Source organism: Mastacembelus armatus, chromosome 4 (assembly GCF_900324485.2).
Source record: "Mastacembelus armatus chromosome 4, fMasArm1.2, whole genome shotgun sequence".
NCBI classification, from domain to species: Eukaryota; Metazoa; Chordata; class Actinopteri; order Synbranchiformes; family Mastacembelidae; genus Mastacembelus; species Mastacembelus armatus.
Window position 1 is genome coordinate 23,270,914 of NC_046636.1, and position 14,917 is coordinate 23,285,830.

The 14,917-nt window shown below is 39.1% G+C and overlaps 1 protein-coding gene across 22 annotated transcripts in view; it reads right to left on the minus strand.

Annotated features, from left to right (window-relative positions):
- Nucleotides 1–2,877: 2,877 nt before the first annotated feature.
- The window catches only part of celf5a (cugbp, Elav-like family member 5a), a 168,374-nt gene continuing 156,334 nt past the window's right edge, over nt 2,878–14,917 (minus strand). For 4 of the 22 annotated variants that reach the window (XM_026304920.1, XM_026304919.1, XM_026304918.1 and 1 more), the window contains exons 8-11: nt 6,808–7,013; nt 6,412–6,498; nt 5,416–5,499; nt 2,878–3,005 (exon numbers count right to left, since the gene is read on the minus strand). In XM_026304920.1, the coding sequence (XP_026160705.1) occupies nt 2,878–3,005; nt 5,416–5,499; nt 6,412–6,498; nt 6,808–7,013 (505 nt within the window). Of the gene's footprint in view, nt 3,006–5,355; nt 5,500–6,411; nt 6,499–6,801; nt 7,021–14,917 lie in introns of all 22 variants that reach the window. The other 18 variants (XM_026304924.1, XM_026304922.1, XM_026304923.1 and 15 more) reach the window with 7 other exon arrangements.

Genomic DNA, 14,917 nt, shown 5'->3' on the forward strand with positions numbered 1-14,917 from the left:
GATCAGACCGTTGATGCCTCAAGGTCCTGATAGGCGAGCTGCTTCTGAGAGCAGAGCATACCAAGCACATGAATGGCATGTCGCAAACATTTTCAAATGAAATGAACTGGGTGAATGGTAAGTGAATACATATTAGACTGAAAGGAATAAAAAAAAAACAACAAAAAAAAAACGTGATAAATAATAAAAACAAACAAGGCATGAAAAATAGATTTCATCTCGGGTATACTGTCCTATAAAGCATCACCATGGATGATGCTAGTTTGCTTAATTAATAGTATCTGATACAGCATGATGTGTCGTGACCACACTGTATAGGAGTCATGTGTGACCGCTGCTAATGGTAAGCTGTCGTCTTGTTGAAGCAGCAGCAGCTGTAGCAGCTACACTTACAGGCCTGCTGCTGTCTAATTGATGGATCATTTTGCTCTTAATTTGACCTCCTAAGGCTGGTAATGCCAGGCTGTTCCTCTCTGTGTACAAGCTCTTACTGTGCTATTATTCCCTTTGGCAAAAAAAAAAAAAAAAAACAGCTGCTCTTCACTGAAGAACTCATACAATCTAGTCTAAACACTAGGGCTATGTACGGATATTGTCACAGCCTTGTAACCTCTGAACCATTTTCTTTGCTATAATGACGTAGATTTAAATGTCTTCAATGAGTCCCAGAGGACACAGTGCCTCTGTCAGATCTGGGATCCCCTCCGAGACTATGGATAGAAGTGAGGGGAAGAAAGGAGTCCCATCCAACCACTGAAAGAAAAATGAACTCTGTCAGTCAGTCAATTCATTCAAAATGCCAATGTGTAATTGATTGTGCATCTCTTGCCCTGCGGTGCTGCTCCCCATCTGATCAATATTATCATTATCCTAATTATGCTGTGGGTTAGCTCTCGGGCCCCCGTGAACTGATGGTCCCTATTAAGAGAATGATATGCTGGCACTTGGAGGTGAGGAGAGAGGGAGACAGAGGGTGGGGAGTCTGCTTTCACCTGCTGAGAGCAGCTGGAGGAGTTTGGCAGCGGCAAAGGGCACGACCCGGCAGGGACCACTGTGACACACCAATGGAAATTTTTACAACTGCTGTCAGCCTCATTTGTATATTTTATTAAGCAGTTACAGACGCTGTGCTGTTTAACTGCTGCGTTCCCAGCTCAGTCGTGTGGCACTTTTACCACAGCGCTTTATGGTCAGATCATCTATAGCATCAAGGCTTTAATGATGACATGGAATGACTCTTGCTTCAATTATAGAATTGCAATGTGCTGACAAAACCAGGAGACAGCGTTACATGGCTAAATACACAGAAAATCTAAGGTGTTTGATTTTAAGAGCCTGTTATTGTGTCATGTTTGGCACTACACAACTGTTTTCTTCTTTCTTCTTCTTTCTACCAACACAATAACAGAGACAGATCACACCTCCGAGATGAAATACTGACGGCGATGAAGCAATGAGTGGCAAAAGAACATATCTGACCATGCCCAAAACAATGTCTAACCCACATTTTCTACGCCACTAAAATAGTATAGCTTTATTGTTTTTTTTTTTATTTTTAATGTTTTAATATTCTCAAACCCATTAGCTATAAATGTAAAAGGAAAAGAAACCAAAACTCCCTTCCTCTTTTTTTTCAACCTGAAGCTAGTAATTCCTCTTAAGTTTAAGTTGTAATATTATTAGTAGTAGTTTGTAGTATTAGTATCATCAATACTATATATTACTGTTCAGAACAATAAAAATGTTTGGTCCTTTGGTCCCTTAGGGGTGAATGATTTGCAGTACACTGTTGCTAATGGAAACCTCAGTGACCTCCAAGAGTCATAGTTCTGCGCTTGCTGAGAGAGATGGTGATAGAGTAAGAGAAAGAGGGACAGAGAAAGAAAGTCTGTCAGTGGACGTATAGAATTGCTTCTTTTTTGCCACTGGTTTTCTTGATCTTCAAGTTTTAACCCTCATTTGTCCAGTATAGTAAAAGCCACAAGCGCCTCTTTCCTTATATATATATGTGTATATAATATGTATATAGAAATCTATTTGTTGTTGCTGCTTTTTTGTTTGTTAGTTTGTTGCTTAATTAACAATTCAAGTCTCAACAAGAAAAAGTTCTGTTGTTCAGTCTCATCACATCTTTTTTTCAGTTTTTTTTTCTTCTCATCTTCTTGCACTGTGCCATCTGTTACTGTTAAGTCCCTCGGTGAAGCACCTCCTCCTCTTTCGCATCTTTTTCTGCTGTAACCTATGTCTTCTTAAGTAAACGCTGATATGTCTTCAAAAATTTCTTGTTAATTTTTTTAAAACATATTTTGCTTTCAAAGAAAAAAGTTTAACTCCTCCAAGATATCTTCTTGTGTCCTCTAAAACCTGAAAAAAAGAAGAAAAGGGCCATTTCAGATCACTCCTCATTAAACTGTGATCCATTTTTTTAACTTTGGATAGTTCAATATGGCTCTATTATATCAGTGTAATGGTCTGGAGAGTGCTAACCCACACTGGCACACCAATCAATCTTTGTCAATCATGATGATGACAGATTTTCCCATAATTAATACTCCTACTGTGCCGCATATGAAATCAATGCTTGTAGCTTCTACTCATCTGCAGATACTAAAACTCTGGACAACCTTAAAGGATTTACCTTCACATTTACTGAATGTATAGATTATTTAATGTCTGTCAAATAGGTAAGTATAAGCTCTTAAACTCAAGCCATGCTTAGGAGTAAGAATATCAATGTGCCACATATAATTACCTGACATTCTTTAGAATTAAATCTTCAGCTTCAAAAGAAACAATGTCAAGCATTAAAATCTTGAACCAGTGACAACTCTGTGCCCTCACCTGTGCTGCTGCAATGAATACTGAAGGTAGGCTGTGTCAGTAAGGGCGGCTGGCATCCTTCGGTCTCTTTAGCTGGACTTTCAATCTCTTCATCCCGATCTGAAAGCCATTCATGGCTTGAATAGCTGCCTGTGCACTAGCAGGGTTGTCGAAGCTCACAAAACCTAAGAAAAATTCATTAACGCGATTTAAAAGAAGGTAATTATGAATGGTTAGACAAGCTTTAAAGTGTAATTTTCAAGTAAATATTTACAGATACATTTATTGCAAATGACTCAAATGGCAGTCAGAAAGAAAACAAGTAGATAAAGCTAAGACAGGACCTTTGAGCTGTTGATGTTCAGTGCCTGTGGCACCATGTTATGAAACAAAAACACAGCTTGAAAAATCTGTTGAGTAGATGTTAATATGTCCAATGTAACCTAAAATATTAAAAATTAGAGTTTGACCAGCTGCCTCTGGCTGTAAAACGTTTAATTAGGTTAAACCTAAAATAACAAAACAGCTAGACTCTAAATCTAACGAGTGCAGAGGTGATACTGTCAAAAGACATCACAGGATATGTCATATTGAACACTCAGAAAAGTATGTATGAGAGTAAGACATATCCAGAATCTTGAAGATACCATTGACATTTGGAGGATGGAAAAAAAATCTCACTGATCCAACTTACTTACATAGTCAGTTTTGTAATGAATAAACTGGAATTTATTGATATTTAGTATATTTGAAAATACTATTTTTCAGTGTAGCTTCCCTAGAAAGTCCAAACAACAGTAATAAGAGCGAGTAAGAAAGTACAAAGTAGTTGGAACCAAAACAAGAGCAAACATAGTTCATCTTGAGGAGATGAGTCTGCTGCATACACAAAAACCCCACAGTCCATGTCCCCAAGATACCCCCCTCCTTAAACCTATGCTGAACATCCTGTTTCCATCATGTGTAAAAATAAAGCCTTGAGAATCCAGTGACCAGAAACTGCAGTGGAGTGTGTCTGCGCTTGATGCACTCCCCTGTGTCTGTGGTGTCATTAGGAGCAGTCGATGACCCACGAAAAACAGCAGGAGCCTCTCCACGTCCACAGCCACCAGGGAGAGATGTCTGCCTGGACTGCTTTGGCTCTGGTTTGGCCTATTAGAGCGAAGGCTGGGCAGTGAGGAGGAGGGCTAAATGGAAGTCTGAATAAAGTACAGAAGAAGGGAAAGGAGGTGACCTCCTAACCCATCATCAGATTAACGCATTCAGACTGGGGAGCAAAGATGAGATGTAGAGGACATGCAGACTTAGAGGTCTAAGTCTCAGCTCAGTCCCGTCACACATTACAAGTGTGATTTCTCTCTCTTTCTCTCTTTCCCCATCTTTTGCACACCATCAATCTAAGTTTATCACTCCTTTCTCCTCTATAGATTAATTACACCAGTGTGCTCCCCTCCTGCCCAGGCCTAACATTATGTTGGAAATGCATAGTGTATAAGTCAATACTGCAAACAGGTCTTCTTTCATGAATTTATATGTTATTAAGTATCCCCAGGGAGACAGGGCCAACAATCAATTTTGCCCAGGGTACTGTGGTTGCCTGAAGTGAAAACAAATGCTGATCCATAATTGTCTTTTGCCTTCCATCCCCCCAAACATCCCTTCCTACCTCCTCAAAGGTTTTATAAGCCCTGGGGCCTGTTGGTGTGTCTCAGCTAAATGGGACAGAAAGTGTGTGGGTGTGTGAATCAGCCTCAGCACTGAGGGTATTGACAGATACTAGGGTTAGATAACGGTGATCTAGATGCTGATACAGCACCTTAAAGTTTCCAGGTCAAACAGCTGCCGAATAGAAACAAAGACATGGAGTCAGATCGACTGCAACACAACTAGTTTGGCTGTAATGTCCTAAGCGCATTTTTTCCATGATGCCAAAACCACAACAGTCATCAAGATGCAAATTCAGGTCACTCAGTCAGAGGTAAGAGCATTCGGTCCTCCCTGCCTGCGTGCTGTCCAGTGTCATCAGATTCTAGACTATACACTTACAAATAATAATTATTTTCTTACTGCTCAATAAACAATAAATAAAAACATTTGTTTTATGAAAGCTTTCACAATGAGTCTTCACGCCTAAGCTGTGAGTTTTTACACAACACCCACTGATGTCCCAAATATCTGGGAAAAACTATAAGAGCTCACACTATGAAAATGGTTTTGTTTTATGCAAGAACACACTTCTATGTGTCCAACTCCTGAGAGCATCCATTATGCATTTACTAGGGAATGAGGCCCATCCGTTCTGGTACTACATCTCTACTTTGTTATACATTAGAAATGTGCATTTAGTACCTGCCATTAATTCATCTTCACGTGACTGTAAAAAAAACTAATCACACATTGACAAAACAACCAAAAGAACATTCCAATTTTTAGGGACAGGTCAATAAAAATGTACAGTTCTCATATCCCTACAGTTTATAATGGCATAACTACTTTGACTTAACAGCCGTTTGTGACTGCCAGTGACGGACTCACCAAAGCACTTGCTCTGGTTGGTTGCCCGGTCCATGAAGACCTTAGAAGAGATGACAGTGCCAAAGGGCAGAAACATCTGCATGAGTTCATTGTCTCCAAACTCCTGTGGCAGGTGGTAGATGAACAAGTTACAACCCTCTGGACCTGGATATAGAGAAAGAGAGGGAGAGACAGACACAGAGAAAAGGGGGGTGGGGGATGAGGGATTGAATGAAAAATAGCTGTGAATTTGTCATTTTCATCTACGCAGTCTCCTATTGGGACTAAATCAAGATAAGTGGAAATAGATTTCTAGGATGTCTCTGACATTATCAGTGGTAAAACATTAATGTCGTTAAACACAAGTATAAAGAAAAAGATTTTTGCCTTAGTTTGTTGATATTGTACGGACTGAAAAAAATGCTAGTTACATTTAAACAACTTCGTTTTCTATTGTGGTTTACATTTATACGGATAAAACTCCTGTCTGCCACAATTATTTCTAAACCTAAAAATGTAAGATACACCAAATACATAAACACTGCTCTTATTAATTCTTACAGTTGATTACAACACAATACTTAAACTGTGCACTGTGGAGTACTTCAAATATCTTCAAATATTTTGTCTTTCTATATTACACTGGCAATATTCTTCTACCAGAGGATTTTATTAGAAGCTTTAGTCATTACTTTAAAAAAAAGCAAAGGCCTATGTAGATCATTTCTAACCTTTTATTAACCAAGATGTACTATATAATCTGGTTGTATTAACACTGGCCTCTCATCCTCAGGCTTTGTATATTTATTACCTAAGAAGAGATGTGAACAGCATTCATTGATATTGTTCTCTCAGTCATTCCACTTTATTTATCTATTATTACAGAGAATGAGATGTGTATAGTGCTAAAGTAATATTCTTCTTTCACCTTCATGTTCTTTATATATGTATTATACAGAATGAGCTGTGTACAGTGTAAAAAGCAATATTGGTGTCTTATGCTCATCTTCTTTATATATCCATTACACAGGATGAGATGTGTAAAGTGTAGAAGTAATAATGTTCTCTCACCCTCACCTTCTCTCTGCTGCTGCTGCTGGATGACCTGGGGTGGTTGGGGCAGTGTCTGGCCAATGGGAGTCAGCGTGGTGGCTGGGTAGATTGCTGCAGAGGTAGAGAGGTAGAGAAAAGAAGGTGGAATGGAAGACAGAGGAGTGTAAAAACAGGAATCCCACAGAGAATAGTGTCAAGGATGCTTAAGGTCAATCACAGAAGCATAACATGTATAATCAAAGGCTCTTTGATGTTATTTTCTAAGGCAGTGTCCTACATTATCTGAATACACACAGCTTCACACTGATGCAGTAGTTACCCTGCAGTAATTGTCTTCTCGCTGCTACTCATTAAGCATTTACAGCAGATTGTAAAACCTCAGAAATACAGGATAGTAAACAAAGAAATTCTGGCTCTCACCTGTGTATTGCTGTACTCCGGTGAAGGCTTGCTGGAGGGTGTCAGCAGCAGTGGGGCTCTGGGTAGAGTAGGGTGGCAGGCCGTTGGTGTACACAGTCTCCACGGCAGGATGTCCGTTGGGCTGATGAGGGATGCCAGTGAATCCGTTTACGATGGGTGTGACGATGCTGGGCACGGCGGAGGTGGTGATGTTGGCTGGTGGAGAACTAAGGCCTGCTGGGAAAAAGGATCACTCTTACTGGATCATGAGGAGTCCATTTACATAGACTTACAAGTTGCTGATACTATAGAATGGTTAGAATGTATTAAGACATAAACGAGCGTACACATAGACATGCTTTCCTGTTGTGTACAGAGCAAACACCTGCACTCACCCTTGTGTAAGCAGACAGACACACACACTCACACATACACAAAAAGCTCATGACCAGAAGCTATACTGCATCTCCTCTCTAATGCAAGGACACGGGTGCGACGCGAGTCTGTCACATATCCGCCGTTCATCGTGACACATCCTGCAGGATAGCTGGGAAGACAACCTGTGAAAAATGAGCCTGTCTGTAGTGTTTGTGTGATACCCTGCTGGCTCCTACGGCTCAAGATGATGAAACCACTATGCAACTTCTGAGGAAAAAAAAAGGAAAAAGATCTGGACTAGATAGAAGGAGATTGCAGAGGGAGATTTGCTTGAATGAGCAGGTAGCAAAACACAAAGATGCCTCTTACTTTTAAACATCATAAAAAAAGACAAAATAACAACAGCTGACAGTTTGACAAATGGGTGGGTCATAACATATATGGTACACCCCTGAAAGGCAGCTGCAGGAAGGTTCATGAGTAGAATTGAAATTGGATGCTCCTTGTCCTTTCTCATTCAATGCATTTTAAAAGGACCCTTCTTTTGTAAAGTGTTTCCAATTATGCTGAGAACGTCAAAGTGCCCATTTTGAGCAGAATCTCACTGTGTGATGGTCTCTCCAAAAGAGCTGCTCCGTGGCAAAACATCCAAGCTTGTTGAAGTACAACTCCCCTGAGGACCACCTCTCAATCTGGAAACCCTCACCCTGATTGGACAGAAAGCCCAGGTTGTCACGGAAACCGTCCAGCATGCCATATCCCCACACTCTGGTGTCTCAGTAAAGAACCCCCTGTGAGGGGTGGTCCAGATAGGGTAAACAATCACATCCAGTATACAGGTAACATATGGAGAGATTTATGTTAATGCAATGGTAAATATGCTGTACATCACATCCTGAAACCTCCCACCATGGAGTAATATCATCTTCATATAGGAATGTGTTCCTTATTCTCTACCTGTCATCTCCTCTCCTTCTTCCTTTCCTTCTTCCTCTCCCTGCCTCAGCATTTAAGACATGAGAGGGCTGACAGTAAGGCATGCAGCTGTGGTGACCAGGGGAATCACCCGTGTCTAGTGAGAGCTCTTGTGTCTTTTGCGCAGATTTAACCTTTTTTTTTTTATTTTTTCATGTTTTTTTTTAAGCTTCCCCCCGATTGCTTGTTTCCTGTAGAGCTGTGATGAATTAGACTGCAGCTTCAGCCCATTCTCCTACCAGGACCCAGGAGACTGCCGCTCCTATTCTGAGGACTAGAGACAGCTAGTCTGCTCGGGCCACACACACTGTACTGTACCACCAGATAATGCACCCTCTCCATCATCAGGCAAATTCATTTTCCAAGGCATAGCTGTGCAGTAGGCGCAAGTGCCTATGTATGTGTGGCAGTTGTTGTGGTAGTAGGAATAGCAGTGGTAGTAGTAGGTGGCACAGTGACATGGATCCCTTATTTGGTAAAGGAGAACACAAATAATAGACTAGGGCCTCTGAGTCCAATCTGGTTATCATGTTTGAAATGTCAAACCAGGAAATACATATAACAATCAGAAGTGTAGTGAAGACAGCAGCTCTGACACATTTAACACACAATAACTAAACTAAACTGAACTTAAACTAACTCTACATGTACTGGGTCACAAAATGGGTTTATGATATAAAAAATACAATAAGCAACACAATGTCCAATAAAACAATGATTACATGAGAAAGTCATTTATGTATCCTAGTCATACTCTGCCTCAATGGCCTGATATCCAACATGAGCAGAGCACAAAAATGTTCTCAGCTGAAATGGCAAAAAGTATTTCCTACTATCCTGAACTAGAAAATAATAAGACATTTTCATTTTATACCTCAGTGGATATATAGTTCTTGCATTGTGGGAAATTGTATTCATAGCCTGTTTACGATGCACGCACAAGAATGCAGATATACATGTGGCTGTCAGTGTGTGTTGTGTGTATTGGTCTGTAATAATGGCATGTTGTTCCCTGCTCGGGAAATGCTATAGGACAGCAAGATTACATATTCTATACAGCAAGCTCTTAACTATCACTTTTCCACTCTTATTACTGCACGAAAGAAGTCTGCATTGCTAAACATTATGTATATGTGTATGTCACATATATTTATATTATGGAAGCAAAATTACATTCATATTCTTGCTGGCTGCTTCTAAGAAGGGAAAACTGTTGATTTGCTTCTTGCAATGATTGCCTCATGAAAGAAGTCTTCACATGCGACAGAAGTATTTATTATGCTAATTATACATTCAAATCAACGAGGTCTGGTATACCCATACTGGAGAGTGCAGTCATTATGAGCACAAGGGCTGTCTTTCGCTGGAGCAAGAAATAAGCACTCAAAACAGATGCTTTCATCTAACTGATTTAAAATGTGATGCATTTAGACTGAGAGAAAATGTCTGTCTGGTTCTTAAAGTGTGAATAATAAATCTGAATAAGGCAAGGACAGCTTTTCTGAGTCCAGTTGGTATACTATAGAAAACTATGTTACTTTAAATACTGTCCCTTAGATACCATTAAATATTTGTGAAGCAAATAAAATGTGACGTAAAATAATGTACTTTCAGATGAATGTATTTCATTGTCAATTTAACATACATTTTTCATCTAGTACACATTTAAATGCACATCAAAATGCAATCTAAAATGTGATGAGGCAGAGTCTATTCAGTGTTACATAATGGGTAATTCTTAGCAGTAATATCTTTCACAACTGCTCCCTTAAATGCCCTGAACATGTAATTTTTTGAATTCCTCATAGCTTCTCACTGTAAATGATGGCGTGCTACATGAATACACAATGGTTTTGCCAAATATAGGAGGTCTTTATTTTTTGGGCTTTTTGCACATAGGTAATGTTAATGATTCTGTGCACCAAAAAGCAACATTTAGCAACATTTGAAAGCTGTTTTTTTTGTATTGTTCTGTTTTTAGTTAAGAATATTTCATTTTATGGTGAAATGCAAAACACCTGTTGCCAGGCTTTCAGTAATTTTAGATTTACTGAACCCTTATAGCAAATATCAAATGTGTCCTCCGCAATGTTATAGACTTCAGAAGGGTTATTAATGTGTTAAAGGCTCCTACTGTTTATCATATCCATTAATAACCTTGCGAATGTTTAATAAAATGTGCCTGCATGCTGATGATACAGTTCTGTACAGCCATGTAACATTGGCTAAAGGCTAAAATGGAAGCTAACTTGAACAAATAAATAAATGCCTGGAGAAATAAGAAAAATGAATCACATCACAGCTTCAATGACAAATGATGAAAAATAAATGTATTGTACTTCCATCAGATCAGATCAGAAAATGAATAATGTGAGTAGAGATACCACTAATTTAAACATGAAAAATCACACCAAAATCTATAAATCACAGGTCAGCACTGTCATGTAGTGTGTGCCACCTACAGTATATTCAAATGGCTAGCAATATCAAGAAGACAGCCCCAAGAACTATTGAAGTAGAAGAGGGCACTGCCTCTTTTTCCCACTGAAACTTTGAGCTATACTCTGTCAACTATATGTCAGGTCTGCACCAGATGTTTACCTACAGGCAAACTAAACCACATTTGCTGCTTCCAAACTCTACTAGCATTATTTTGAATAAATAATAGACACTGTTCTCCAAGCCTTTAAGGACAGAGTATCCATATACATCCAGACCACACATTTAAAAAGTAATTATATTTAAATACAACATACATTTCAATTTAATAATATTAACAAAAATATAAAGATTGTTTTGTTATTAGATTTAAATAAGTGTCACTGTAAATATTGAACCATCAACTTTCAATACTAAATAGAGCAACTTTCCCCTTTACTAAGCATCTGGTACTGTCTGCTGCACTCCTAATGTACATACAACACCCTGACCATACCAACGTGCCTGACTTTCATATCTCTGAGCAGACCAGCTGGACAGATTGTGAAGCTCTGCTGCTCGTGCAGAGCTCAGTTTTGCTCACACAGACGAGACCTCGTTCATGCGTGGGCTGTGCTTTCTGAAAGTACTTGCATGCACCAGGAACAGAGACACCTTTGGCTGTCACAGAGCTGCTCACTTTCACTCTTGGGATTTGTTATGATTCTGATGCAACAGACCTGATATAAACTGAAAGGGAAAAATTCTATCTGTGGGACAATGGCCCAGAAATTTCATTTCCATGTTGATATTGTAAAATTAAACTTGGGAAAAGTAAAATCTTAAAGGAAACAACAGTGAACACATTTTTATTGTTCACTGAGCTGGAGATCACGCCATCATTGAAGACACAACTGCTTCATCTGGGTATGAACAGACTGCAGCCAAACTCTGATGCAATGCATCATTCTACAATAGCAGCCAATCTTAGGGAATCTCATTCATTCTCATCAGCAAAGTCACCACCGATAATTGCTGGTTTGTTGACATTTTCTCTGGGATAAGTTAACATCTAGTCTTGTCAGTCCGTAGGATATGTTTGTTTGAGAATCACCCATTATATATGAAATGTCAGTGTAACATATATAATGCACCGTGGAGGACAGGTGCACACAATGAGAAAGATCACTATGTTAAACAAATTAATTTTGTGGTGTTTGTCTTCTGTGTGTTCTGCTTCAGTGGTGTAACCACACTCAAGTCCAGCAGGATGTTGTGGAAGATCCAGCCTGCCTGCAACTAAGTTGTCTCTGACTGTGGAGCAGCACCATGCGACAGAACATTAGAGTGACTTTGATTATACACTTCTCACATCCTAACAATGAATGCTTGACACTATATGCTCCTAAGCAAATTCCCCCAGCAGGATCCATATCTCTTTATGTTTCCTCCAAATAAATAACCCTTTCCTTTTTTTCTTTCTCTCTTCACCGCCCTCTCTCTCTCTTCTCCTGTTACTAAGGCTCTTCCTCTCTCTTCCTTGTTTTGTTTAACTTTTATTTCCTCTGTAGTACTCAGGGAGAAGCACCTGGTGAACATTATTTTCAAAAAGCATCATCATGCATCATTGTAAGGATACATGCTCTAATCAGCTGAACCATCTGGCAAACGGCTTATGCGCCATCAAGCTTAAATGCTTTGCATCTGTTGATCAAATGGATGTCTCATTGTTTTCAGAGTAACACCCTTAACCTCTGAGCCTCTATGTACCTCGGCTTGCTGTCACAAACAAGATTTTTTTTGTACGCTGCAGAGGTTATACTGATCATTTAAATAAAGTATTGTCACACATTTAGCTCAAGATCAGAAAGTTTTTTTTTTCATCTATTAAACTACAATTTGAGCTTCATGTTAATGCAGAACGGAATACCTAATTTGAAAAGACAGTAGCGTAGCTATCAGTGGACAATTGCTGTCATTTTGGAAGGAAGAGGAACATTACCCTTTCTATCTTTTTTTTTTTTACCTTGGTACATTTGACAAAGATGCAAATATCAGAATTTATAGATTTGTTTTAAGCTCTACTAATTTATTTCAAACAACTTAGTGCATAAATGAAATCTCTGTCAAAGCAGAGAAACACGCTGCTCCCAAGCCCTAAAAACAGATTCTGATATTACAATGAATTATTCCACTGACACATGGCAGACATCCTACAGTCTCTCAGTAGTGTCAGAGTCTCTTGGCCTACTTATACAGACTTTCTTGCCAGTAATGTTATATATTCCTTCAATAAACTCCAAATAAGTCATAGCCATAAGTGTGAAAAGATGAGAGGAAATAGCTGTGTATAGCAAAACAGAAAGCTAGACTACCACTATAGTAGCTGGTAGCAGACACATTCAAATTAATGAATGAAGATAGGGGAAATAAAATGTATCATATTTATGATACTTCATGAAAATTTACAAAAGCCATGCTTTTCCTCAAGGTTTTAATAATACAGTGCATTCACAAGTAAAAGGTAATCAGTCAACCATAGGTTACACAGTGGCAGATTTGAAAGCAGATAAATGGCACAACTTCACACACATCAGATTCACAGACACAGAGACACTCTTCTCTTTCATTTTCTCTCCTTCTCTCTCTGAATCACAAGCATAAGCATATTTGCCTTAGCTCCTGGCATTGTCAGTTGATATAACATTTCCTTATACATAAATAGTTTCTGTAAGCTTTTATTAAAATAAAATTCTGCAAATCTTCCTTTCTAACAAAGCACTGATTTTGGCTTTCAAGAGGCTACAGTACATTCAAAAGAGATATACAAACAGCCCAAACAATGCAATCAGACTGGAGGATAAAGGCTCCTTGCACACACACACACACACACACACACACACGCACGCACACACACGCACGCGCGCGCGCACACACACACACACAGATCCATGCAATACAGTTGCACTGTCTTTCATCAGCACCATTGTGTTGCATGCTGAACACAAAGATCTGAATAACCATACTGTCAGTGCATTGCCCATCAACATAAGAGGCTTCTCAGCAAGATGGAACTCCACTTTTAATCACTGTCTCTGATTGATTATGCCTGCCCAAAAGTGCACACTTTGCACAGAAAACATCACTGTGAATATTTGACAAATGGACCTCCTCTCTAGATATATTGCCCGTCACTGAAAATTATGCGCTGTACACATGCAGCATGTGCATGTCCACTGACATGTTCTGTCATCTCACTTCATGTACACCCATTCCTTCAGGCTTTAGGTAGAGACATACTTGATTAAAAGGTTAATAAGGGACCTGTGGCATTTATTTCAGCAACTGGTTTCCATCTGTCCTGTATATTTAAGTTCGCCTGACTGCTGTGAATTGAGTTGAGCAGGCAACAGGTATAATAAAATAAAACTGTTCTGTTTTTGCAATGAAGTACAACATAAGAACATATTTTTCGTCCCCCAAAGAAACCACAGTGCAGCTAGAGAATTTGATAAATTGCAGCAAGTTTGTAGTAAGAAGCTGGTTTCCTGTGAAGGCTATGAAGAAAATCTAAAACAGGCCTTGTTGCACTGGTGGCAGGTTTCTCTCACTCACTGATTGGTTTAAAGTTACCAAAGTCATCACCTTAAAAACTCAATACTGCAGTGTTGACAAAGCAGGTGAACAGAGCACAACAAAGACTAGGATGCTGTATTATTTATTTCAGCTCTTGCTTTTGTTGAGTGGAGAATCTTGAAGTTTCCTCTGTCTCAAGTAAAATGAAGCACTGCTGAATAAGCAAATGTTATGCAGTGGGTAGGTATTTCAAAGTCCTTCCCTTTCCTCTGTAATGTATCTGCATAGGAGGTGTTTGTTATGGAAAACAAAACCAACTGCATGCAGATCATGCTCAAGTGCTTCAAAGCACAAGGTCAAAATTCTATGGGGAAATTAGCGTCTTATGTGTAAACTCACTTATTGATATGCCTTATTCTGCTGCAACTGTCCCCAAATATTGTCTGCATTCACAAACAACATAAACATGCAAATCCCATTGAATGCACTTTTTTTTTTTTTTATCTGAGTCTCTCTTTCTCTTCAGTGGAATAATTTTGGATTACCAGAAAGCACGTACTTTTTCTTTTGGCCTTGCTTCAGTTCTATTTTTTTCATCTCACACTGCTCCGAAACACACGCACACACCAGCAAATATTAATACAGACATGATGAAAAAAAGCTGACCTTCTACAGAAACCTCACTGGCACACAGACGTACAGTACAAACGTACATAAATCCTACACTTTCAGTAAGTCATACAGGCATTCAAGCAAACCCTCCTTTATGCATCACTAACCCAAG